Source organism: Rhinolophus ferrumequinum, chromosome 15 (genome assembly GCF_004115265.2).
Source record: "Rhinolophus ferrumequinum isolate MPI-CBG mRhiFer1 chromosome 15, mRhiFer1_v1.p, whole genome shotgun sequence".
NCBI classification, from domain to species: domain Eukaryota; kingdom Metazoa; phylum Chordata; class Mammalia; order Chiroptera; family Rhinolophidae; genus Rhinolophus; species Rhinolophus ferrumequinum.
Window position 1 is genome coordinate 48,182,009 of NC_046298.1, and position 28,000 is coordinate 48,210,008.

Consider the following 28,000-nt stretch of genomic DNA (forward strand, 5'->3'; position numbering starts at 1 on the left):
GAGGAAAACACTTGAAATAAAGGATAGGTCACCCCAGTCATAGAGAGTTATCCAAGGGGGAACATGCCACGTCTGTCACATTTTTCAGTGAAGACTGAAGGAAGAAATTTTGGGAAGGTGGTGGGGTTATGAGGTTAGAATCCAGACTTGAGTAGACTGGGCTGCTCATAGAAACACGATTGATAGAGTAAAGACCGAGGTTCCAGCTTTAAGAGCCCAGAAGGTGAAGGGAGGGGTTAAATTCCTTGACAAGCAGACCAACACAAGAGGAAAATGAGGTCTGATGGAATTTTAGGTATAGACAATGAGGAGGAAAAAGGCTTGCACCTAAAGACCAAACACAGAAAAGCACAGTATGAAGCAGACAGTAAGATAGGCAGAAAGTCACCATCTGGTTCTGTTCAGAGTACTGCTTACAGATTGATAATTTGGTCCTTATGTAACTAAAAGGAAACCAGCTATGATTGAAGTTAACACCAACTCAGAACTACACACTTCCTAAATAAGGTAGTCCAGGACAGCAAAACCAGATTAGATATCCAAGCCACACAGAGAATGAGAAGATAAATATGCAAATCTAAGTGGCAAACCTAAATGAATCACAAGGTAGGAAGTTCTCCGGACCACCCAGGGGGTGGTGCATAACTCCCTGAGGGAGATACAGTGTGGAGATCCAAATGAAGTTACAAGAGGAAGAAAGAGGAATTTCCAGTTTTGTACAAACGTGTAAGAATGAACGTGCACATTTGAGAACCCTGCTGACCCTGGTCAAGTAACTATGGATAATAAGTCATTTAACCCCAGTTCCCACTGATGCACCCTGCCAGCCAACTGCCGGATGTGGAACCACAGGATGCTGGGACTACAGAGGCCCCTTCCCTGAGACTTAGCCTTGTGATGGCAGCAGCAGAGGCACTCACTTACTTAGGCCATACTGTCTGCTCTTCCAATTATGAAAGAGGGCTGTTCCTACCCAGGATGAATGGGTGGGGAACACAAGGGAGTTAGTGACTTGGGTATATTTGTAGGCAGAATGAAGCAGAATTTGAAAGGGAGCCTTGGAAAATGAATAATGGTGAGTTGATGGAGGCAAGTCCCAATGGGACTCCAGGTGAATGGCTTTATCTTTGGAGGGGAGCAAGAGTGATTCCTTATTTGAAGTAGATCTGAGTGATGGAAGGATGTAGACCAGAGCTGATAAACTTAGGAGCTGAGCAGAAGAAGCCTGAGAGGCTCTGTCATCATGGCGAAATAAAAATAAAGGCACCTGCTGAAAGGAAGAGCTATGCTACAGCTTGGGATGACAGAATTATCATTAGCAGCAGAGCCTTGATGCTCTGTCACCACAGGTATTTGGGGAGAAAAAATAGAAACCCATAAATTCCATGACCACATTACTCTCCTTGAGCCTGCATGACTGTGACACTTGCATCTGTATTTTGGGATCCAGGAGTGATTCCATCCCAAATTATAGATGTAAAATTGATGCTCAGACACAAAAGTTGGGACTGCTTGAATTTATGGTGGGGATGCAAGGGTACCACAGATGGGCATGAGGGATCTCTTTGGGGCAATGGAAATGTTCTGAAACTGGAGTGTGGTGATGGTTTCACTACTCTGGAAGTCCACTAAAAATCATTGCATGCTTAATTTAACATGGGTGGACTTTATGAGATAGAAATTATACCTCAATGAAACACTTAAAAATAACAGAAGAAAAAATGCATATGGAATCATGGGCAGCTGTCCCCTCTAAGTTTGTTTTCTCATTCTTATAAAAGATAGTTCAGCCCAAGGAGCTCAAAAAAGTTTCTACAATCTCACACCAACCATTAAATCTTGCAACGCTCTGTGGTAAAGACTCAGCTGGTAACTGCTATTTACTTAAAAGATGAGACAGAGAAAGAGGTACAAGAGCTGGTACTCACCTCCCAGAGGCTAGGGCTTCCTTGCAGCCTGAGGGTATTCCATGCAAATGACATCTCCAATAAGAAGGGTTCTTCTGCCAGCGCAAGCTCTGTGATTGGCCCATGGGACCCTGGTGGGGCAGGTCTTTCTGCCCAGGGAGCAATGGACCCACTATGATAATCAGTGGGTGGTTCTCAATCTTTAAAATGAGAATCACATTGAGATGACCTGGGCCCTATCCTTGGCGATCCTAATTGAATTGGTCTGTGGTGGGCTTTAGGAAACCAGGAGCTTTCAAAAGCTCCCCACCCCCTGCGCTGGTGATTCTAATGTGCAATCTCACTCCTAGACCATCTAGGTCAGCCTTTTCAAACTCGGCACTACTGACATTTGAGATGGACGATTCTTTGGTGTGGGGGGCTGTCCTGTGCACTGTAGAGTGTTTATCAGCATCCATGCCCTCCACCCATTAAATGTCAATAGCATCTCCAGTTGTGACAACAAAAAATATCGCCGAATGCTGTCAAATGTCTCCTGGGGGGACCAAATCAGTCCTGGTTGAGAAGCTCTGATATAGTTGCAGTTACCTGCGTCCATCCATCACACCAACTATACTGAAATGTATGCACATGCTCTGTTAAATACAATTCATATGTCATTTGTTCTACAGTTGATGGTATCAATTTATGTAGACATCTCAATCTCAAAGTGACGTAAATTTAAACATGACATTTAAATGTATATTAATTTCACTTATTTTGTGTTAATGTTTATGTGTATTAATTTTGACTTCTTTTGCCAATTTGGGAGTCATTTTTTCTCCGGGGGAAAAAAATGAAAATTTGAAGACTCTCTAGGGTCTATGACTGGAAAGTAGCCTATAGCTTGATAAGAGGGATGAAAGAATTCAACGATTTGTAGGTGGTGAGGGTTATCAGGGCGTTGTTTAGGGTATTTTTTCATCTTGAGATTTTTCTCTCTGAGACACTCACTTATCTCCAGGATTATGAGAAGAAACAGAGAGGGGGGGGAGAGAGAGAGAGAGAGAGAGAGAGAGAGAGAGAGAGAGAGAGAGAGAGAGAGAGGATTGTACATTTATCTAACATTGACACTTAGTGGAAGAAATATGGACAAAGGTTAGAGAAACAAAGCACCAAGTTAAAAATGATCATTCAATAATAATAGTGGTCTATTTTTGTTTTGTTTTTTCATTTATTCTGTCCTATAAATTCCACATATAAGTAAGGTCATATGGTACTTGTCTTTCTCAGTCTGACTGATTTCTCTTAGAATAATATACCTAGGTCCATCTATGCTGTTGCAAATGGTAACATTTTATTCTTTTTTATGGTTGAGTAATACTCCATTGTATAAATGTGCCACAACTTCTTTATTTAATCATCTATCGATGGGCATTTCAGTTGTTTCCATATCTGAACTATTCTGAATAGTGCTGCAATAAACATACGGGTGCATATATTTTTTTCAAATTAGTGTATTGAATTTCTTTGGATAGATACCCAAAAGTGGAAAATGGAACACAGGTAATTCTACTCTTTTTATTTTAATTAAAGTTTATTGGGGTGACAATTGTTAGTAAAGTTACATAGATTTCAGGTGTACAATTCTGTATTACATCATCTATAAATCACATTGTGTGTTCACCACCCAGAGTCAATTCACCTTCCATTATCATATATTTGATCCCCTTCACCCTCATCTACTACCCCCTCACCCCTTACCCTCTGGTAACAACCAAACTATTGTCTGTGTGTATGAGTTTTTGTTTCTCATTTGTTTGTCTTGTTCTTTTGTTGTTTTGGGTTTATATACCACATATCAGTGAAATCATATGGTTCTCTGCTTTTTCTGTCTGAATTATTTTGCTTAGCATTATAATCTCAAAATCCATCCATGGTGTCACAAATGGTCCTGTTTCATCTTTTCTTACCGCTGAATAGTATTCCATTGTGTATATATACCACAACTTCTTTATCCATTCATCTATCGAAGGACATTTTGGTTGTTTCCAGGTCTTGGCCACCATAAATAAGCCTGTAATGAACACTGGAGGACATTTGCCTTTATGTATAACTGTTTTCAGATTTTTTGGGTAGATACCCAGGAGAGAGATTGCTGTGTCATATGGTAATTCTATTCCTAATTTTTTGAGGAACCTCCACACTGCCTTCCATAGTGGCTGCACCAGTCTGCATTCCCACCAACAGTGTATGAGGGTTCCTTTTTCTCCACAGCCTCTCCAACACTTGTTACTATTTGTCTTGTTTTTTTTTTTTTTGTTTTTTTTTTTTTTTTTTGTCTTGTTGATGATAGCCATTCTGACTGGGGTGAGGTGATATCTCATTGTGGTTTTTATTTGCATTTCTCTGATGATTAGTGATGTTGAGCATTTTTTCATATGTCTATTTGCCATTTGTATGTCCTCTTTGGAGAAATGTCTCTTCAGGTCTTCTGCCCATTTTTCAATTGGGTGGTTTGTATTTTTGTTATCGAGTTGTATGAGTCCCTTGTATATTTTGGATATTAGCCCCTTATCGGCGGCACTGTTTGCAAAACTCTTCTCCCATTCAGTTGGTTGCCTCTTTATTTTGTCAATGGTTTCTTTTGCTGTGCAGAAGCTTTTAAGTTTGATATAGTCCCATTCATTTATTTTAGCTTTTTTTTTTAAATGTAAACAAGATTTTCAACACATCTACAAAAAAGAAAGTTTGAAGTACATTTATTTTAGCTTTTTCTTCCCTTGCCTTTGGAGACAAATTCATAAAATGCTCTTTGAACCCAAGATCCATAAGTTTAGTACCTATGTTTTCTTCTATGCAGTTTATTATTTCAGGTCTTATACTTAAGTCTTTGATCCATTCTGAATTAATTTTGGTACATGGTGACAGATAGCAGTCCAGTTTAATTCCTTTGCACGTGGCTTTCCAATTCTACCAGGACCATTTATGGAAGAGGCTGTCTTTTCTCCACTGTATGTTTTTTGTTTCTTTGTCAAAAATTATCTATCCATATTTGTGGGGTTTTATTTCTGGGTTCTCAATTCTATTCCATTGATCTGTGTGTCTGTTTTTCTTCCAATACCATGCTGTTTTGATTATTGTTGCCCTGTAATACAAGCTAAAGTCAGGGAGTGTGATAACTCCAGCATTGTTCTTTTTTCTTAAGATTGCTTTGATTATTCGGGGTCTTTTGTGTTTCCAAACAAATCTGATGATTTTTTGTGCTATTTCTTTAAAAAATGCCATTGGGATTTTGATGGGGATTGCATTGAATCTGTATATTGCTTTGGGTAATATAGCCATTTTAACTACGTTGATTCTTCCAATCCATGAGCACAGAATGTCTTTCCATTTTTTTGTGTCTTCTTCAATTTCTTTTAAAAATGTCTTGTAGTTTTCAGCATATAGGTCTTTCACATCCTTGGTTAAGTTTATTCCTAGGTATTTTATTCTATTTGCTGCAATTGCAAAATGAACTGTTTTTTTATTTCTTTTTCTGAGATTTCATTGTTAGTATATACAAATGCAATGGACTTTTGTACGTTGATTTTGTAGCCGGCAACTTTACTGTATTCGTTGGTTGTTTCTAATAGCTTTTTGGTGGAGTCTTTAGGGTTTTCTAAATACAGCATCACGTATTCTGCAAAGAGTGACAATTTAACTTCTTCATTCCCAATTTGGATGCCTTTTTTTTTTTAAAGATTTTATTAGGGAAAGGGAACAGGACTTTATTGGGGAACAGTCTGCATTTCTAGGCCTTTTTTCCAAGTCAAGTTGTTGTCCTTTCAATCTAAGTTGTGGAGGGTGCAGCTCAGCTCCAGGTCCAGTTGCCGTTTTCTAGTTGCAGGGGGCACAGCCCACCATCCCTTGAGGGAATCGAGGAATCGAACAGGCAACCTTGTGGTTGAGAGGATGCGCTCCAACCTACTGAGCCATCTGGTAGCTCAGCGGCAGCTCAGCTCAAGGTGCCATGTTCAATCTTAGTTGCAGGGGGCGCTGCCCACCATCCCTTGCAGGACTCGAGGAGTTGAACCGGCAACCTGTGGTTGAGAGCCCACTGGCCCATGTGGGAAGTGAACCGGCAGCCTTCGGAGTTAGGAGCATGGAGTTCTAACCACCTGAGCCACCGGGCCAGCCCCCGGATGCCTTTTATCTATTTCTTTTGCCTGATTGCTCTGGCAAGGACATCCAACACTATGTTGAAAAGCAGAGGTGATAGGGGACAGCCCTGTCGTGCTCCTGAACATAGAGCAAAGGGCTTCAGTTTTTCAGTGTTAATTATGAGATTAGCTGAGAGTTTGTCATATATGGCCTTTATTATGTTAAGGTATTTTCCTTCTATACCTATTTTATTCAGTGTTTTAATCATAAATGGATGTTGTATCTTGTCAAATGCTTTTTCTCCATCAACTGATAAAATCATATGATTTTTGCCCTTTATTTTGTTTATGTGATGTATCACATTGATGGATATTTGTATGTTAAACCATCCTTGTGCCCCTGGGATCAACCCCATTTGGTTGTGGTGAATAATCTTTTTAATGCATTGTTGCATTAGATTTGCTAGAATTTTGTTTAGGATTTTGGCATCTGTATTCATCAGAGATATTGGTCTGTAGTTCTCTTTTTTTGTGTTGTCCTTACCAGGTTTTGGTATCAGGGTAATGTTGGCCTCATAAAATGAGTTAGGGAGTACTGTCTCTTCTTCGATTTTTTGGAAGAGTTTGAGCAGGACAGGTATTAGATCCTCTCTGAATGTTTGGTAGAATTCACTTGTGAAGCCATCTGGTCCCGGACTTTTACTTTTGGGAAGGTTTTGGATGACTGATTCAATTTCTTTACTTGTGATGATCCGTTTAGGTTTTCCAGTTCTTCATGTTTCAGCCTAGGAACATTATATGTTTCTAAGAACTTGTCCATTTCTTCTAGGTTATTGAATTTGGTGGCATATAGCCCTTCATAGTATTCTTGAATGATCCTTTGTATTTCTGTGGCATCTGTGATAACTTCCCCTTTTTCATTTCTGATTTTGTTTATTAGTGTCTTCTTTCTTTTTATCTTAGTGAGCCTAGCCAAGTGTTTGTCAATTTTGTTATTCTTTTCAAAGAACCAGCTTGTTGTCACGTCGATATTTTCTAATGTCTTTTTGTTCTCTATTTCATTTAGTTCTGCTCTGATTTTTATTATTTTCTTTCTTCTGCTGACGTTGGGTTTCATTTGTTCTTCTTTTTCTAGTTCTTTAAGGTGTAATGTGAGGTTATTTATTTGGAATTCTTCTTATTTCTTGAGATAGGCCTGTAATGATATAAATTACCCTCTTAAAACAGCTTTTGCTGCATCCCAAAAATTTTGGTAGGATGTATTTTCATTGTCATTTGTTTCTATGTATCTTTTGATCTCTCCTCTAATTTTCTTTGACCCAGTCTTTCTTTAAACGTATGTTGTTGGCACCGAGCAGCTGGTGCGATGACGTACGCCTATCTCTTCAAGTACATCATCATTGGCGACACAGGTGTTGGTAAATCATGCTGACTGCTACAGTTTACAGACAAGAGGTTTCAGCCTTACTATTGGTGTAGAGTTTGGTGCTCAAATGATAACTATTGATGGAAAACAAATAAAACTTCAGATATGGGATACGGCAGGGCAAGAATCCTTTCGTTCCATCGCAAGGTCATATTACAGAGGTGCAGCAGGAGCTTTACTAGCGTATGATATTACGAGGAGAGACACATTCAACCACTTGACAACCTGGTTAGAAGACGCCCGCCAGCATTCCAATTCCAACATGGGCATTATGCTTATTGGAAATAAAAGTGATTTAGAATCTAGAAGAGAAGTAAAAAAAGAAGAAAGTGAAGCTTTTGCACGAGAACATGGACTTATCTTCATGGAAACTTCTACTAAGACAGCTTCCAATGTAGAAGAGGCAATTAATACAGCAAAAGAAATTTATGAAAAAATCCAAGAAGGAGTCTTTGACATTAATAATGAGGCAAATGGCATTAAAATTGGCCCTCAGACAATTGTCACCCCAATAAATTTTAAAAAAATAAAGAAAGGAAAAAAAATTAATGGAAGTCAAAAAAAAAAAAAAATTGGCCCTCAGCATGCTGCTACTAATGCCACACATGCAGGCCGCCAGGGAGGGCAGCAGGCGCGGGGAGGCTGCTGTTGAGTCCGGTTTCCTGTCTCACCGCCCAAGTGGGGCCTGCCCACTGTCTGCTTCCGTCCTGCTCAGCTGAGATATGAAACTATTCCAGATGGCTTTATATCACAGAAGACTTTACTCTTTCAAATTATTGTATAACTTTGAATAAATGGTTAATGTTCACTTAAAAAGACAGATTTTGGAGATTGTATTCATACCTATTTGCATTTGATTTCTACGTCAATTGATGTGATTATTTTTGTTAAATGTTGTCTTGTGCCCTTATCCACGAACTGAATTATATGAAACACTACAAAGTCATCTTGAGTATTCTAAATCAGTTTGTGTAGTTAGGTTTCCCTAACCTGTGGTTACCTAATGTTTAATGTTAACAGAACTGTCCTCAAAAAGTTTGTCAATTTTCAAGGCTATAAGAAAAAAACAGACAAACTCTTTTAATTCTGTATTTATCATTTACTTTCTGTATATATAGTTTAATAACCTGCTTGGGTGTAATTTGCCAAGCTTGAATTCATTAATGCATTTGCATAAATTCTATCCTGTTTAGAGCTTAAAGCTACCAAAGCATTGTTAGGAATTGCTTGGACACTGAATTTTAAACTTTTTGACATTGTTAGCTAGCATGTTCATCTTTTCTTGTCACTAGTCCAAGAAAAATAGGCTTAATGTACATTACTAAAGGCGATGTATGTGTTAAACTGTTTTAATGCCAAAAGTTTGCTATTTGTCCACAGTTTCTTTAAGACCACTTTAGAAAAGGATCTGTTTACCTTAATGAATACTGTTGGTTAAAAACACAGAATAATGAGTGAAATGGGCAGAGGCAAGAACTCCCTACTCTTAAGCGACTCCGAGAAGAATGAATGTCCACATTTAGATGGCACATTATGAGGACTTTAATTTTTCCTTATTCACAATAATGTTTTCTTTTTCTTTCATTCACATGATTTCTAAGAATATTTTTCATGCAGGACAGTTTTTCAACCTTGATGTACAGTGACTGTGTAAAATTTCCTTTCAGTGGTCACCTATAATCTTTAAAATATGGTAAGCATCTTGTCTGTTTTGAAGGGGATCTGACAATAAATCTACCAGATGAAAAATCCTGTTAAAAAGTAGAAAAGCTTTAGTAATTTACTCAGTGTTGTGGTTTTATCCTTTTTTTTTCCTTCTTTTTCTCCCTTGGTCTTATAATGAAATTGTTATAGCAGTGCAAAATAAAATCCTATGTATTAAAAAAAAAAGTATGTTGTTTAATCTCCATGTATTTGGGGTTTTTCCTGCTTTCTTTTTGCAGTTCTATCAATTTCAAAGCCTTGTGATCAGAGAACATGCTTGATATGATTTCAATCTTCTTAAATTTGCTGAGGTTTGTTTTATGTCCCAATATATGGTCTATCCTTGAGAAAGTTCCATGTACACTAGAAAAGAATGTATAGTCTGATGTTTTAGGATGAAGTGCTCTATATATGTCAATTATGTCCATTTCATCTAATGTGTCATTTAAGGTTGCTATTTCATTATTTATTTTCTGTTTGGATGATCTATCCACAGCTGTCAATGATATATTTAGGTCCCCTAGTATAATTGTGTTTTGGTCAATTTCTCCCTTTAGAACTGTTAGTAGTTGCTTGGTATATTTCGGTGCTCCCTGATTGGGGGTATAAATATTGATGACTGTTATGTCTTCTTATTGTGTAGTCCCCTTTACCATTATGAAATATCCATCTATGTCTCTTGTTACCTTTTTCACCCTGAACTCTGTTTCATCTGATATCATTACTGCAACATCTGATTTTCTCTGGATACCATTTGCTTGGAGTGTCAATTTTCACCCTTTCACTTTGAGTCTATACTTTTCCTTGTAGCTGAGATGTGTCTCTTGGAGACAGCATATGGTTGGGTTTAGTTTTTTGATCCAATCTGCTACTCTGTGCCTTTTTATTGGTGAGTTCAGTCCATTTACATTTAGGGTGATTATTGATATGTGAGGATTTCCTATCATTCTATCTTTAGTTTTCTGGTAAGACTGTGTCTCCATTGTTTCTTTGCCTTTTTATTGTTGTCTGTTATTTCTGTGTGGTGGTATTCTATGATGTTTCCCTCCTTTTCTTCTTTTATTACAGTATATATTTCAGTTCTGGATTTTTTTTGAGTGGTTACCCTTAAGTTTATGTAAAAGAAAGTTTGATATTTAGAGTATTCCATTTTCTTCAGCACGCTTACTTTCTCCATTCCCATATTCCAGTTTAGGCCTTTACTCTCCACCTTTTTATGTGTTGGTCGCCACAAAGTATCCCTGTTGATGGTGGTCGAATAGCCTCCTTTAGTATTTCTTGTAGTGCAGCTCGTGTATTAGAAAATTCCCTCAGCTTCTGTATGTCTGGAAAGGTCTTTATTCCTCCTTCGTATCTAAAGGATATCTTTGCTGGATATGTTATTCTTGGCTCATAATTGCTCTCTTTCAATAGTTTGAATATTTGGCTCCACTCCCTCCTGGCTTGTAGAGTTTCTGCTGAAAAATCTGATGATATTCTAATGGGCTTTGCTTTGTCGGTTACCGTCTTCTTTTCCCTGGCTGCCTTGAGGATTCTTTCTTTGTCATTGATTTTTGACAACTTCAATACAATGTGTCTTGGAGAAAGCTTGTTGGGACTGAGATAATTAGGTGTTTTATTTGCTTCTTGGATTCGATGATCCAGTTCTTTCCACAAGTTTGGGAAGTTCTCTTCGATTATTTGTTTGAATATACTCTCTGTTCCCTTCTCTCTTTCTTCTCCTTCTGGTATGCCCATTATTCTTATATTGCTCTTTCTGATGGAGTCAGAAAGTTCTTGTAGAGTTCTTTCATTTCTTTTAAGTCTCAAGTCTCTTTGTTCTTCCATCCGTGTCATTTGCAGGTTTCTATCTTCGATGTCACTGATTCTTTCCTCCGTCTGATCAACTCTGCTACCTAAGCTGGCTATTTCAGTCTTAATTTCTTGTATTGAGTTCTTAATCTCAGGAATTCTGTTTGGTTCTTTTTTAAAATTTCAGTCTCTTTCGTAAAATGCTCATGTTGTTCTTTGATTGTGTTTCTGAGTTCATTAAACTGCCTTTCTGTGTTTTCTTGCATCTCGTTGAGTTTTTTCAGAACTGCAATCTTGAATTCTCTGTCGTTTAAGTCACATATTTCCATATGTTTAAGTTCCTTTTCTGGAGATTTTTCACTTTCCTTCTGAGCTGTCTTGTTGCCTTGGTTATTCATGGCAATTACTGATTTATTATTTCTCTTCCTAGACATCTACAGGAGTGGGTTCTGCAACAGGTTGATAGGAAGAGGTCTTTCTTTTGTTTTCCAGTATGTGTTGGTAGAATGTTTCATTTTCTCTCTGACTGCAGCCTTTTTGTCTCTCTCACACTGTAGTGTTATGTTTTCTCTGCACTATTCCAGCTTCTCACACAATGAGGGGATTCTCTGGAAGGCGGGCTTCTCCTCTGTTAACAGTTCACCTGGGTCATAGGGCACTGCGTCTGTGTGAGGATGCGGAGAACTTTTGAAGTTCCAAAGCTCTTCCTGCACCAGATTCAGAGCCCATATGTTTCAGCAGTTCTGTTTACTCCTGCAGGGATCCACTCAGATGGGTGGGGACAGGGGATGGGAGGGTTGTGAAACATGGTTCAGAGCAATGACAGGGACCACTACCACAGCCAGTCCTGCTCCCACAGCTCCTTCCTCTTTGCCGGAACTGGTTGGGCTGTGAATTTGTGTCTGTGGACCACAGTTCTCAGAACTGCAAATATTCTGTTCTTTTGATCTGACACTGCTACTGTTCTGCTTCTAGCACTGGGTAGGTGGGGGTGGGGCGAGCTCTCGGAGGGTAGGGAGGGGGCGGCTAGGCTCAGTGCCTAAGGCTTCCGTTCTCTGCTCGGCAGTGAGGGCTTAAATCACCGTTTTTAACCTTCTTCCCTCAGTGTTTGCTCCGAGGTCTCTGCCGTGAGTGTTGGTTTCAGCCATGTTATATGCCATTTCCTCAGCCCTGTGGGCCATAAGTGGAGACCTAGCAGTCCAAGTTCTTCCCTCTCCCACAGCTGTGATAGTTCTGTGATGCAGCAAGCTCAGAGCACTGAGCTAGGTCTGTGTCCTGCGCCCGCACGGCTCTGTCTCCGCACTTCTCCCTTCCTTCCTCCCCTGCTTGCGCTATTTGCCCACCTTTGGCTATTTCTGTAGTGTGCCTCTTAGTCTTGCCTGTCTGCTGCACAGGGAGTCTTTTGTGGAGTGATAGTTCTTCCATTTGTTGTAAATTCCAGGGGAGATTTCAATAGGCTCACCACACACCACACTTTTATGACGTCTCTCCTCATTGAGGTTTTTATTTGCATTTCTCTAATGATTACTGATGCTGAGCATCTTTTCGTATGAGGTCTCACAATTAAGTTCAAGAATTTGATGCAATGATGTTACTAACCCTTTTTGATATCAGAGGGATTATTTATTATGAATGAATTTGTACCAACTGGAGACAAAAAGTTAACCAAGTATTTTTTTTTTAAGTTTTTATTGTGGAATATTGGGGAACACTGTGTTTTTTCCAGGACCCATCAGCTCCAAGTCATGTCATTGTCCTTCAGTCTAGTTGTGAAGGGTGCAGCTCAGCTCAAAGTCCAGTCGCCATTTTCAATCTTAGTTGCAGGGGGCACAGCCCACCATCACATGCAGAAATTGAACAGGCAAACTTGTTGTTAAGCGCTCACGCTCTAATCAACTGAGCCATCTGGCCACCCCATTAATCAAGTTTACTATTTGGAAGTGCTGCAAAGACTGCGTGAAAAAGTTAGACGACCTGAACTTGTTGCCAACAATCCATGGCTCTTGCATCACAAAAATGCACCAACTCACACAGCACTGTCTGTAAGGGGGTTTTTAGACAATAAAAAAATAACTTATTGGAACACCCTCCATACTCACCTGATCTGGCCCCCAGTGACTTCTTTCTTTAGCCAAAGATAAAGGAAATATTGAAAGGAAGACATTTTGATGACATTCTGGACATCAAGGGTAGTACGATGACCGCTTTGATGGCTATTCCAGAAAAAGAGTTCCCAAATTGCTTTGAAGGGTGGACTAGGCACTGGTGTCCATGCTTTGAAGGGTGGACTAGGCACCAGTGTCCATATCACTGGTGGACATAGTGATATTCAGGAATGAGGTATGCAGCACTCTTTCTAGGATGAGTTCACGAACTTAATTATCTCACCTCATATGTCCGTTGGCCACCTATATGCCCTCTTTAGAGAAAAACTCTTCAAGTCTTCCACCCATTTTTTAATTGGATTGTTTGGTTTTCTGGTGTTGAGTTGTAAGAGTTTTTTTTATAGATTTTGGAAATTAACCCCTATCAGATGTATCATTGGCAAATATCTTCTCCCGTTCAGTAGGATGCCTTTTTCTTTTATTTTAATTTATTGGTGTGACTATTGTTAGTAAAATTACATAGATTTCAGGTGTACAATTCTGTATTACATCATCTATAAATCCCATTCTGTGTTCACCACCCAGAGTCACTTCTCCTTCCATCACCATATATTTCATCCCCCTTACCGTCATCTCCCACCCCCTACCCCCCTTACCATCTGGAAACAACTAAACTATTGTCTCTGTCTATGAGTTTTTGTTTCTCATTTGTTTGTCTTGTTCTTTTGTTGTTTGTGGTTTATATACCACATATCAGTGAAATCATATGGTTATCTGCTTTTTCTGACTTATTTCACTTAGCATTATAGTCTCAAGATCCATCCATGTTGTCACAAGTGGTAGATGAGGGTAAAGGGGATCAAATATATGGTGATGGAAGGTGAACTGACTCTGGGTGGTGAATACAGAATTGTACACCTGAAATCTATGTAACTTTACTAACAATTGTCACCCCAATAAACTTTAATTTAAAAAAAAGAAATTGGTATATGGCTCACACACGAGAATATTTGGTCTTGAGAATAAAAATACCTTTTCCCATAGCAGTGTATGTTTTTACAAGGGAAAGTGAGATGGCATGTGAGATGGAAAGTGAGTCAAGTGTGACCTCCATCTTTTACTTTGAAACATGTTGCAAAACTGCCCTTCAGAAATTCTGCACAACGGATGTTTCTGCCAACTTCTTCCTCTGACTCAACTGCAGCTGGTCAGCTTCTGTAGCCTCTGTATTGCTACATTCTGTAGCTCTAAAATTTGCTTCTTCCTTCGATGGCCGTGACCTAATCTGGGCTCAGACCTGACCTTCTCTGACATGGCTTCTCTCATCACTCTGCACATGGACTCCCCTTTCCTCAGTTTTCTTCCTTGCAGTCCCAGCTCCACTGTGGTTTCCATGGAGATCTTCCTCAGACACAGCTCTGACCGGGTATTGTTTCATTCAACACTCCTCCTTGATTCCCAGCCCCCTTTTCTATAAAATCTATGAAAAGTAACCTCACAACGTAATCTGATCATCAATTTCTAACTGGGTAGGTCGTGGCAGGTAGTCACGCCCCAGGTGTATAACTTCATAGTAAAAGGCTTATCTTTGCCTTAAGCGGCCCTGTCCACTGTTTCAGTGCATTTACGTTAGTACACTTTTGAAATAAGCTATAACCACCCTCAAGGGACCACATAATCTTAACTATCCTGTAGTCTGATTCCGGCCTTACTTTCTCCCACCTCCATGTAATCTTCCTTACATTCCCTCCTTAATTTCAAATGCATAAAACAAGCTGCAAAACTGTTATTCTCTGGAACATTTAAGATCCTGCCTTCTGGCAATTGTCATCGGTTATGGCTCAAATAAACTCATGAAAACTCTCTACAGGTTTAAGTGTTTCTTCTGTTGATATGATGTACATCTTACCACTAAAAACTATGTAAAAATGTAAAATGTAGGGGTTGTACAAAAACATGTTGTTTTCCAGATTTGACCCAAACTTTTGACAAGAGGAATGGTTTTAGGACCTTTTCTGTGCACCTAGGCTGTAACATAAAACCTGGCACCAAAGAGGATTTAAGTATATTTCTTTTAATTGATGATAGCTTTAAAAAAATTACCGTATTACTTTCCCAGTAACTTTCGAGGGTCTTGGGAATTGTCGGGCAATTACAGTAGAGATTTTGCAACAGACTGGGTAATAATCGTGAGGTCTCCAGATTCAGGGGCAGCAGGACCTTCTGAGTAATGTGGGTCTCCTCAGCCTGGCTGATGGTCTTAGATTTAGAAGCAGTGATTCCAAAGGAAGGACCTTCCAATAGGCAGCTCTAAGTTCTGTCCAAATTTATGGCTTATCTTAGGGCAAGAGTTGCATACTCGCTGATCTGGGTCTGTCTGGGTAAGAAGGAGGGTGTTCCAGCTGTCCCCTGGGTGGGGACGCGGCAGGTTACCTGGGAATAGGTGACCTCCTTTGGGTCTTCAGAGGCCTGAGGGAGGAAGGGAGAATATGATATGGTGGTGTGATGTGGGGGACCAAGGGGTTATTGGGGAGTCTAGTAGAGGGGGAACGCTTACCTGTCTATCCATTGGTTCAACTGCCTCTGGATGTCTGTCTGTCCTGGTAGCTTCTGGAGAGAAGAGGAAGTTATTAGGGGGTGTACATTTGAGTCTCCTTCTCTAATTCATATGCTGAAACCCTGCCTATGTGATCGTATTGGGAGGTGGTGCCTCTGGCAGGTGATTAGGTTTAGGTGAGGTGATGAGGTCATTATGAGGGAATTCTCATAATGGGATTAGTGTCCTTCTAAGAACAGGCCAGAGCTCCAGCTCTCTCTCTCATTGCCACCTTGTGAGAACATAGCAAGAAAGTAGCTATCTGCAAGAGAGCCCTCTCCAGGAACCAAATTGCCAGCACCTTCCTCGTGGACCTCCCAGCCTCCAGAATTGTGAGAAACAAATATTGTTTGAGCCTCCTGGTCTATGGTTTTCTGTTACAGCAGCCAGAATGGACTAAGATAGAGGTGGTTATGTTTTCACCGAGGCTGTTGTAGATTTCCCCAGCCCCATCTTCTGATTTTACAGACAAGAGCCTGGGCTCAGGAAGTTTCCACAGTCACAGCTTCAGCCAGCAAATCAGCCCATGCCTCCTTGCCTCCGAGCACCCTCACCCCCCTTTCCTGCCTCCAGCAAATGCCACTCCCCATTTCCTTTGTATGATCTGCACTACTGGAGTCTCTGCCTAGGTTTCTCTCCCCCTCTCAAGGACCTACTGTTTTTAGCTTTGAAATGTCGGAGGATGAACAAGAAGAGTAAGAGGAGGAGAAGCACGATGGTCACTGTGAAGCCAATCAGAAAATGCTGGTGTTTTTCCATTTGGTCATGTGATGGGGCTGCAAAGGAGGAAATAATGTTGAAGCATCTGCCTTTTAGCCCTTTATAAAGTATCTTCACACAAGGCACAGTTTCTGTGTGCTCTCCAGTCCCCATCACAATCTCGAATTGTTGACCCTTGTAAACAGTGATATAAATGGAACCACTGTAAAGTGGAGTCAGAGCTGCCATCCCAGAGGAACTGCATGGCATCTCTTATTCCTCAAACCTTTGGGATGTTAAAATAGGGCTAACTAACCTTTGGACTGGACCTAAGCTACCTTGTGTCCCAAAGAACTGTTTGTCCCAAAGACAACAAAAAAGCAGATATGACCACCAGACTGATGACTACTACACTGAAAATTAAAAACATTGTTTAAAATTAGCATCACTATTTTTATTTGCACCAATGGAAATGCTTTCTTTCTACTGATGTGATTGTTCCCCTTTCCTATAAATACCCCTTGCATTTGCCTCCTAATTGGAACATTATTTGTGCTTCCACCTGAATTAATGATTCCCAAATATCTGTTCTCAATGATCTCTGTAAATGCTTCTTGCCTCTCACTTTGAAAGGTCTTTTATTTTCAGGTTATCACCCCATTTCTTTTTCTTTTTAATTAAAATTTATTGAGGTGACAATAGTCAATAAAATTACATAGGCTTCAAGTGTACAATTCTGTAATACATCATCTATATGTCACATTGTGTGTTCACAACCCAGAGTCAGTTCTCTTTCCATCACCATATATTTGACCCTACTTACACTCATCTACCACCACCATCCCCTCTTACCCTCTGGTAACCACTAAACTATTGTCTGTGTCTGTGAGTTTTTGTATCTGTCACGATGTACCAAAATTAACTCAAAAATGGATCGAAGATCTAAACATAACACCTGAAACAATAAACAGCAATGAAAAAAACATAAGTACTAAACTTATGGACCTTGGGTTCAAAAAGAATTTCATGAATTTGACTTCCAAGGCAAGGGAAGTAAAAGCTGAAATAAATGAATGGGACTATATCAAACTTAAAAGCTTCTGTACAGCAAAAGAAACCATCGAAAAAATATAGAGGAAACCAACTGAATAGGAGAAGAGTTCTGGAAACAGTGCCTCTGATAAGGGGGCTAATATGCAAAATACACAAAGAACTCATGCAACTCAACAACAACAAAAAAACAACCCAATTGAAAACTGTGCAGAGGACCCAAAGAGACATTTTTCCAAAGAGAACATACAAATGGCAATTAGACATATGAAAAAATGCTCAACATCAGAATTTTATCATCAGAGAAATACCAATATAAACCACAATGAGATATCACCTCACCCCAGTTAGAATGGCTATCATCAACAAGGCAAATAGTAACAAGTGTTGGAGAGGCTGTGGAGAAAAAGGAACCCTCATACACTGTTGTTGGGAATGCAGACTAGTGCAGCCGCAATGGAAGGCATTGTGGAGGTTCCTCAAAAAATTACGAATACGGAGACTCGTATTCAAAATGGCGGCATGAAGTGAGCCTCTGTAAATCTCCTCTATAATTTACAACTAATAGAACAACTGTAACTCCACAAAGGACTCCCTGCACAGCAGAAAGGCAAGACGAAGAGGCCCATTACTGAATTCACCTAATGGTGGGCGAATCGCGCAAGCGGGAGAGGAGGAAAGGAGAAGTACGGAGACGGTGCCGCGCGAGTGCAGGACGCAGACGTAGCTCAGTGCTCTGAGCTCGCTGCATCTCGCAAGTACAGCAGCTGTGGGAGAGGGAAGAACTCGGACTGCTAGGGCTCCATTTATGGCCCACAGGGCTGAGGGGGCAGCATATAACACGGCTAAACACAACACTCAAGGCAGAGACCTCGGAGAAAAGACTGAGGGAAGAAGACTGAAAACGGTGGTTTAAGCCCTCACTGCTGAGCAGAGAATGGAAGCCTTAGGCACTGAGACGAGCCGCCCCCTCCCTACTCTCCCAGAGCTCGCCCTGCCCCCACCTGCCCAGTGCTAGAAGCAGAACTATAGCAGTGTCAGATCAAAAGAACAGAATATTTGCTGTTCTGAGAACTGTGGACCGCAGACACAGATTCGCAGCCCAACTAGTTCCAGCAAAGGGGAGGGAGGTGTGGAAACAGGACGGACTGTGGTGGTGGTTGCCGCCATTGCTCTGGGCCACCTCTCACAGCTCACCCCGCCCCTGGCCCCACCTATCTGGGCGGATCCCAGCAGGAGTAAACAGAAGTGCTGAAACACACAGACTCTGAATCTGGTGCAGGAAGAGCTTTGGAACTTCAAAAGCTCTCCGCATACCCACAGGGACACAGCGCCCTGTGACCCAGGTGAACTATTAACAGAGGAGAATCCCATCTCCCAGGGAATTCCCCCATTGTGTGAGAAGATGGAATAGTGCAGAGAAAACATAGCACTGCTGTGTGAGAGAGAGAAAAAGGCTGCAGTCAGAGAGAAAGTAAAACATTCTACCAACAAGTATTGGAAAACAAAAGAAAGACCTCTTCCTATCAACCTGTTGCAGAAACCACTCCCGTAGATGTCTACGAAGAGAAATAATAAATCAGTAATTGCCATGAATAACCAAGGCAACAAGACAGCTCAGAAAAAAGTGAACACTCTCCAGAAAAGGAACTTAAACATATGGAAATATGTGACTTAAACGACAGAGAACTCAAGATTGCAGTTCTGAAAAAACTCAACGAGATGCAAGAAAACACAGAAAGGCAGTTTAATAAACTCAGAAACACAATCAAAGAACAACATGAGCATTTTACGAAAGAGACTAAAATTTTAAAAAAGAACCAAATAAAATTTCTGGAGATTAAGAACACAATAGAAGAAATTAAGAATGAAATAACCAGCTTAGGTAGTAGAGTTGACCAGATGGAGGAAAGAATCAGTGACATCGAAGATAGAAACTGGAAATTACACAGATGGAAGAAGAAAGAGACTTGAGACTTAAAAGAAATGAAAAAACTCTACAAGAACTTTCTGACTCCATCAGAAAGAGCAATATAAGAATAATGGGCATATCAGAAGGAGAAAAAAGAGAGAAGGGAACAGAGAATATATTCAAACAAATTGTTGATGAGAACTTCCCAGACTTGTGGACAGAACTGGATCCTTGAATCCAAGAAGCAAATAGAACACCTAATTACCTCAATCCCAGCAGGCCTTCTCCAAGGCACATTGTATTGAAGCTGTCTAAAATCAATGACAAAGAAAGAATCCTCAAAGCAGCCAGGAAAAAGAAGATGGTAACCTACAAAGGAAAGCCCATTAGATTATCATCAGACTTTTCAGCAGAAACTCTACAAGCCAGGAGGGAGTGGAGCCAAATATTCAAACTATTGAAAGAGAGAAATTATGAGCCAAGAATAACGTATCCAGCAAAGATATCCTTTAGATATGAAGGAGGAATAAAGACCTTTCCAGACATACAGAAGCTGAGGGAATTTTCTAATACACGAGCTGCACTACAAGAAATACTAAAGGAGGCTATTCGACCACCATCAACAGGGACAATTTGTGGCAACCAAAACATAAAAAGGGGGAGAGTAAAGGCCTGAACCGGAATATGGGAATGGAGAAAGTAAGCGTGCTAAAAAAACTGGAATACTTTAAATATCAAACTTTCTTTTACTTAAACTTAAGGGGAACCACTCAAGAAAACTCCAGAACTGAAATATATACTGTAATAAAAGAAGAAAAGGAGGGAAACATCATAGAATACCACCATACAGAAATAATAGACAACAACAAAAAGGCAAAGAAACAATGGAGACACAGCCTTACCAGAAAACTAAAGATAGAATGACAGGAAATCCTCACATATCAATAATCACCTTAAATGTAAATGGACAAAACTCACCAATAAAAAGGCACAGAGTAGCAGATTGGATCAAAAAACTAAACCCAACCATATGCTGTCTTCAAGAGACACATCTCAGCTACAAGGACAAGCATAGACTCAAAGTGAAAGGGTGGAAATTGACACTCCAAGCAAATGGTATCCAGAGAAAATCAGGTGTTGCAGTAATGATATCAGATGAAACAGACTTCAGGGTGAAAAAGATAACAAGAGACAAAGATGGACATTTCATAATGGTAAAGGGGACTACACAACAAAAAGACATAACAGTCATCAATATTTATACCCCCAATCAGGGAGCACCGAAATATACCAAGCGACTACTAACAGAACTAAAGGGAGAAATTGACCAAAACACAATTATACTAGGGGACGAAATACATCACTGACAGCTATGGATAGATCATCCAAACAGAAAATAAATCACGAAATAGCAGCCCTAAATGACACATTAGATGAAATGGACATAATTGACATATATAGAGCACTTCATCCAAAAACATCAGACTATACATTCTTTTCTAGTGTACATGGAACATTCTCAAGGATAGACCATATATTGGGACATAAAATCAGCTTCAGCAAATTTCAGAAGATTGAAATCATACCAAGCATATTCTCTGATCACAAGGCTTTGAAATTGGATATCAACTGCAAAAAGAAAGTAGGAAAAACCACAAATACATGGAGATTAAACAACATACTTTTAAAGAACGACTGGGTCAAAGAAAAAATTAGAGGAGAGATCAAAAGATACATAGAAACAAATGAGAATGAAAATACATCCTACCAAAATTTTTGGGATGCAGCGAAAGCAGTTTTAAGAGGAAAATTTATATCATTACAGGCCTATCTCAAGAAACAGGAAAAATCCCAAATAAATAACCTCATGTTACACCTTAAAAAACTAGAAAAAGAAAAACAAGTGAAACCCAAGGTCAGCAGAAGAAAGGAAATAACAAAAATCAGAGCAGAACTAAATGAAATAGAGAACAAAAAGACAATAGAAAAAATTAATGTGACAAAGAACTGGTTCTTTGAAAAGATTAACAAAATTGACAGACCCTTGGCTAGACTCACTAAGATAAACAGACAGAAGACACTAATTAACAAAATCAGAAATGAAAAAGGGGAAGTGATCACGGACACGACAGAAATACAAAGGATCATCCAAGAATACTATGAAGGACTATATGCCACCAAATTCAATAACCTAGAAGAAATGGACAAGTTCTTAGAAACATATAGCCTTCCAAGGCTGAACCCTGAAGAACTGGAAAATCTAAACAGACTGATCACCAGTAATGAAATTGAATCAGTCATCCAAAACCTTCCCAAAAGTAAAAGTCCGGGACCAGATGGCTGCACTAGTGAATTCTACCAAACCTTCAAAGAAGATCTAATATCAATCCTGCTCAAACTCTTCCAAAAAATTGAAGAAGAGACAGTACTCCCTAACTCATTTTATGAGGCCAACATTACCCTGATACCAAAACCTGGTAAGGACAACACAAAAAAAGAAAACTACAGACCAATATCTCTGATGAATACAGATGCAAAAATCCTAAAAAGATCATTCAGGTAAGAGAAAGAAATAAAAGGCATCCATATGGGGAATGAAGAAGTTAAATTATCACTCTTTGCAGATGACATGATGCTATATATAGAAAACCCTAAAGACTCCACCAAAAAGCTATTAGAAACAATCAACGAATACAGTAAAGTTGCTGGCTACAAAATTAACGTACAAAAGTCCATTGCATTCCTATATACTAACAATGAATTCTCAGAAAAAGAAATACAAAAAACAATTCCTTTTGCAATTGCAGCACAAAGAATAAAATACCTAGGAATAAACTTAACCAAGGATGTGAAGGACCAATATGCTGACATCTACAAGATATTTTTGAAAGAAATTGAAGAAGACACAAAGAAATGGAAAGACATTCCGTGCTCATGGATTGGAAGAATCAACATAGTTAAAATGGCCATATTACCCAAAGCAATATACAGATTTAATGCAATTCCCATCAAAATCCCAATGGCATTTTTTAAAGAAATAGAACAAAAGATCATCATATTTGTTTGGAACCACAAAAGACCCCAAATAGCCAAAGCAATTTTAAGAAGAAAGAACAATACTGGAGGTATCACACTCCCTGATTTTAGCTTGTACTACAGGGCTACAATAATCAAAGCAGCATGGTATTGGCAGAAAAACAGACACATAGACCAATGGAATAGAATTGAGAACGCAGAAATAAAACCACATAAATATCGACAGATAATTTTTGACAAAGAAGCTAAAAACATACAATGGAGGAAAGACAGCTTCTTCAATAAATGGTGCTGGGAGAATTGGATAGCCATGTGCAAAAGAATGAAACTGGACTGCTATCTGTCACCATGTACCAAAATTAATTCAAAATGGATCAAAGACTTAAGCGTAAGACCTGACACAATAAATTGCATAGAAGAAAACATAGGTACTAAACTTATAGGTACTAAAGAGCATTTTATGAATTTGACTGAAAGGCAATGGAAGTAAAAGCTGAAATAAACGAATGGGACTATATGAAACTTAAAAGCTTCTACACAGCAAAAGAAACCATCGACAAAATAAAGAGGCAACCAAGTGAATGGGAGAAGATTTTTGCAAACAGTGCCTCCGATAACAGACTAATATCCAAAATATACAAGGAATTCATGAAACTCAACAACAAAAAAACAAACAACCCAATTGAAAACTGGGCAGACGACCTGAAGAAACATTTCTCCAAAGAGGACATACAAATGGCAAATAGACATATGAAAAAATGCTCAACATCACTAATCATCAGAGAAATGCAAATAAAAACCACATGAGATATCACCTCACCCCAGTCAGAATGGCTATCATCAACAAGACAAATAGTAACAAGTGTTGGAGAGGCTGTGGAGAAAAGGAACCCTCATACACTGTTGGTGGGAATGCAGACTGGTGCAGCCGCTATGGAAGGCAGTGTGGAGGTTCCTCAAAAAATTACGAATAGCATTACCACATGACCCAGCAATCCCTCTCTTGAGTATCTACCCAAAAAATCTGAAAACATTTATACATAAAGACACGTGTGCTCTAATGTTCATTGCAGCTTTGTTTACGGTGGCCAAGACATGGAAACAACCAAAATGTCCTTCGATAGATGAATGGATAAAGAAGTTGTGGTATATATACACAATAGAATACTATTTGGCAATAAGAAAAGATGATATAGGAACATTTGTGACAACATGGATGGATCTTGAGAGTATGATGCTAAGCGAAATAAGTCAGACAGAAAAAGCAGAGAACCACATGATTTCACTGATATGTGGTACATAAACCCAAGACAACAAGAGAATAAGACAAACAAATGAGAAACAAAAACTCATAGACACAGACAATAGTTTAGTGGTTACTAGAGGGTAAGGGGGGTGGGGGGTGGGAGATGAGGGTAAGGGGGATCAAATATATGGTGTTGGAAGGAGAACTGACTCTGGGTGGTGAACACACAATGGGATATATAGATGATGTAATACAGAATTGTACACCTGAAATCTATGTAATTTTACTAACAATTGTCACCCCAATAAATTAAAAAAAAATAATAATAACAAAAAAAAAAGAATTCTTTATATGTTGGCTAGGTTCCCGTAAAAGTATGGTTAAAGCATGCTAGTTTCCAATAACACTATTTTTTTTTTAACCAAATAGGCAGTGAACCGGATTTAGCCCTTGGGCCATAGTCTTCCAACCCCTGTTCTATTTACCTCTTACATATTTTTTTTATTTGTTTCAGGCATATGAAACAATGCAATCGTTGGACAGTTCATCCCTCACAAAGTGATCACCCACCTCCCCCAATCTATTGCCCCTCTGATATTGTATATATCTAATATACTCCATTGACTCTATTCCCTATGCTATACTCAATATCCCGTGACTATATATATATTAAATTATAGTTGACATACAATATTATTCAGCTTCAGGTGTACAGTACAGTACATTTTTGATCCCAGTAGATTTTGTTTGCTTGCATGTTTGTGTTTCTCCTTAGGATTTCCTTCTCAGTCTACCTACAGTATCTGGATTATCTCATGTACTTTCTTTGCAATCTTCATGCTCATCAACTCCACTCCTGCATCTCCAAGCCCGCACCCTTCTAGTCAAGGCTTACAAAGCTAACTTCCCACTGCATATTTCCCCTAGAATGATGCATGGCCAACTTAAGAGCAACAAGTGTAAGATGAAACTCCTCATTGTGCTCCCCCTCTTGGAAACTCCTTATGTGTCTATTTCTCTGTGACTAGTCCTTCACTACACACACATCACCAGCACCGATAGAGAAGTGATGGAAGGGGTGACGGGGATGCAAGTTCATATGAAATTACTCTCAGCTTGTAGGAAGGGAGTTATGGTGGCCACCACCACAGAACATCTTCGCACAACGGTCCTCCTTAATCCTGTACCGAATTTGGTTCCACATATGTGAAGAAAATGAGGATCAGAGGAGGGAAAATGCTAGTAGGGGGACAGAGTGAATTACCTGTAGAAATAGCTCCCATACGTTTTATGGCCTCAGTGCCATATAGGGATGAAGACTCCAGAGAACAAGGTTATCTGATTATCTCAGTTATCTGGGGCTGACAGGATGAATGTTTGCCCACTGGGAGTAGAGCTCCACGATGAGTACTGTGAATCCTAGACACTCTCTGGAATATTGGCAATAGGGATCAATGATGAATAATATCTATAAAACCTAGTTATTATTTGCAATCCACGGGCCCTCTAACTTTCTGCTCTCCCTGGTGGAGAGCAGCCCCACCTTCTTTATCTGTTTGCTCCCTTTACCTACCCGACAGAAGCCCTCTTAAAAAGCCAGATCTATCTCTGGTATATAATCTTTCTACTCCAAGTCTGAGAGAAGAGAGAATGGAAACTTGCAGTTTTATACCTAAACCAGTTACTCACCATGTGGACGTCTGGACACTGTGGGTATGGAATAGTCAGGAGCTTCTGCAAACAACATCTCTGATAAGGTGCTAATACCCAAAATATACAAAGAACTCATACAACTCACCACCACCAACAACAACAACAACAACAAAACAATCCAATTGAAAAATAGGCAGAGGATCTGAACAAACACTTCTCCTAAGAAGACATGAAATGGGGGTGGTTTCTCCCTCTCTTCCACAGGGACTTTTTTAAGTTTTCCACCCAAAACAGTTACTCACCAGTGGAATATCTGGGCTCTGTGGGATCAGGGTCATCAGGAGCTTCTGCAAATGGGAATGAAATGGATTGGTATTTTTATCTCAGCTCAGGCTCTCGCTCCCCAGACCCACAATGACCAACACACCCTCCCCAGACCCGGGCCATGTGGTAGGAGAGCTGCATGGTGGGTGAGGGCTGCATGGTGGGTGGCTTAGACTTGAAGCTTAGACTTAGCTTCAAGTCTAAGCAGATGAAGCTGACAACACCTTTCCACCCTGCTGTTTTCCTTCTCCCAATCACTGCTTTAAGTGGAAAGCAACATAAGTTGCTTTCCAGAAGGGAACGCAACTCCAGAGGGGAACATAGAAATGGATGAGCTGGAGTTTCCTCACTTTTGGCCACAAGCTGTAACTGGTTACTGGAGTGAGACCACACATAAAGGTCATTGTGAAAGGCACCATAGCATCTGTAGGCCCCCATCTGTGTGGAGGTGACATGGTCCAAGTGGAAGATGGCCTGGTGTGCACTGCCCTGGAGTGTGGAGTTTAGTTTCTGGGTGGTGTGAACTTCACCTTCTTTGATGAGAATAAATACATCAAACCCGATTTTGGAGAAACACTGTAACTTCACATTGTCTCCTAAAGCCACCACAGTGTCAGTTATGCTTGTGAGGGAGGGTTTGTCATAAGCTCCTGCAAAAGAAGGAAGTTTGGTGATAAAGGAGAGGCCACATACATGCACTGTCCCTTTTTGTTCTTCAGGAGCAGACATGCCTCTGGTTTCTGTTCCTTTTTTTTTTTTTTTCCTTCATCTGGCCAAACATGAAAATCATTTGAGTACCTTGAGTCTCAGTCCCAGAGATTTTGATTCAATTAGTTTGGGGTAGGTTTGCCCCTTGGTATTTTATCAAACTTCCTATGTTATTTTTTTTTTAATTTTTAACTTTTTTTTTTAATTTATTGGGGTGACAATTGTTAGTAAAATTACATAGATTTCAGGTGTACAATTCTGTATCACATTATCTATAAATTACATTGTGTGTTCACCACCCAGAGTCAGTTCTCCTTCCATCACCATATATTTGATCCCCCTTAACCTCATCTCCCACCCCCCAACCCCCTTACCCTCTGGTAACCACTAAATTACGTTCCCCAGATTAATTTTCAAAACCCCGTGGTCATCTTGTGGTTACTGATTGTTTTCTAATCCCCTCACCTTCCCCCTTACCCCCACCCTCTGTTCCTTTTTAATCCCACCCTGAGGAAAGCGGTCTCTGCTTCATCCCTTATTCCTTCCTAGGCATAGAGGCTTTGCTGCTTTGTGCTTTGTATCTGAAAGCCCGGTTCATCCCTCTGCAAAGAAGTTTGTCCTGGCTCTGCTACCTCTGTGTCCCACTCACCAGTCATCACTAGCAGTAGGGGGTCACTGGGCTGGGACCACTGGACTCCACTCTGATAGACACAGCGGTACAGCCCTGCCTGGTCTGGTGTCATCTCTTGGATTCTCAAAGTATTGGTCTTCTTAGGCAATGGTAACATACTTCTGTCCATGGGCTTAGGGCATTCCACTTTACATATGTCGTATGCTTCAGCTTCTGGAATCTGGCACTCAATGGTCACACTATCCTTAGATAGCACCATGGATGTAGGCCGAGCTATGATATGAGGTGGGGGGAGATTTCCTATAAGAAAGGAAACAGATAATAGACTTATAGGTGTATCTGTACTCACACCACCCTCCACTTTCTCCCCTATTACAGCCACCAGTCTAAACACTGAGCCTTCTCTTCCCTGCCCCTAAGAGAGCTGATGTCTGGCCTAAATCCCCCTCGGTCCTTGGGAGTATTAAAGGGAACACTCACCCTCTTGTGCCTGAGTGCTCTGTCCTATATACAGACCTGGAAGAAAACACCAGATGAGAAGAGCCCAACCACCGACCTGCCCCCTGTAGCCTTGTGTAGCCTTTGCACCCCGACCCTTCTGCCCCAGACTCACCGAGGTAGAGCAGAGAGGGAAGAACCATGAACATGATCTTGGGTCCTAGAGGCCTATCGGTCTCAGCAACGCTGCTCTTATGGAAAGCAGACTTCTCTGAGTTACACAGACACTGCAGGAAGTAGTGGGATGGTCTCTGTTTCACCCCTAGTTGAAGGTATCTTCTTCATCCTGGGTGGGGCTTACAGACATAGTCAACACCAAGAAGATGTTCATCATCTGAACTTCAAATTACAATCTGTCCAACTTGGTCCCAATTCCTGTCCCTAATTCCCAATGCGTATTTCTTTTTTTTTTTTTTTTAATTTATTGGGGTGACAATTGTTAGTAAAATTACATAGATTTCAGGTGTGCAATTCTGTATTACATCATCCATAAATCACACTGTGTGTTCACCACCCAGAGTCAGCTCCCCTTCCATCACCATATATTTGATCCCCCTTACCCTCATCCCCCACCCCCCAACCCCCTTACCCTC

The 28,000-nt window shown here is 40.1% G+C and overlaps 1 protein-coding gene and 1 pseudogene across 1 annotated transcript; one reads left to right on the forward strand and one right to left on the reverse strand.

Moving 5' to 3' along the window:
* The first annotated feature begins 7,394 nt into the window (after nucleotides 1-7,394).
* LOC117035018 (ras-related protein Rab-2A-like) lies at nucleotides 7,395-8,106 on the forward strand (annotated as a pseudogene).
* A 7,161-nt stretch (nucleotides 8,107-15,267) lies between these two features.
* On the reverse strand, nucleotides 15,268-27,657 carry LOC117034859 (leukocyte immunoglobulin-like receptor subfamily B member 4). The gene is made up of 9 exons (XM_033128272.1): nucleotides 27,523-27,657; nucleotides 27,390-27,425; nucleotides 26,928-27,209; nucleotides 25,921-26,220; nucleotides 25,549-25,593; nucleotides 25,283-25,327; nucleotides 16,307-16,426; nucleotides 15,612-15,664; nucleotides 15,268-15,523 (listed from the first exon to the last, which is right to left on the reverse strand). Exons 1-9 carry the CDS (start codon nucleotides 27,554-27,556, stop codon nucleotides 15,389-15,391), a joined length of 1,050 nt encoding a protein of 349 aa, XP_032984163.1. The 5' UTR covers nucleotides 27,557-27,657; the 3' UTR covers nucleotides 15,268-15,388.
* Nucleotides 27,658-28,000: the final 343 nt, after the last annotated feature.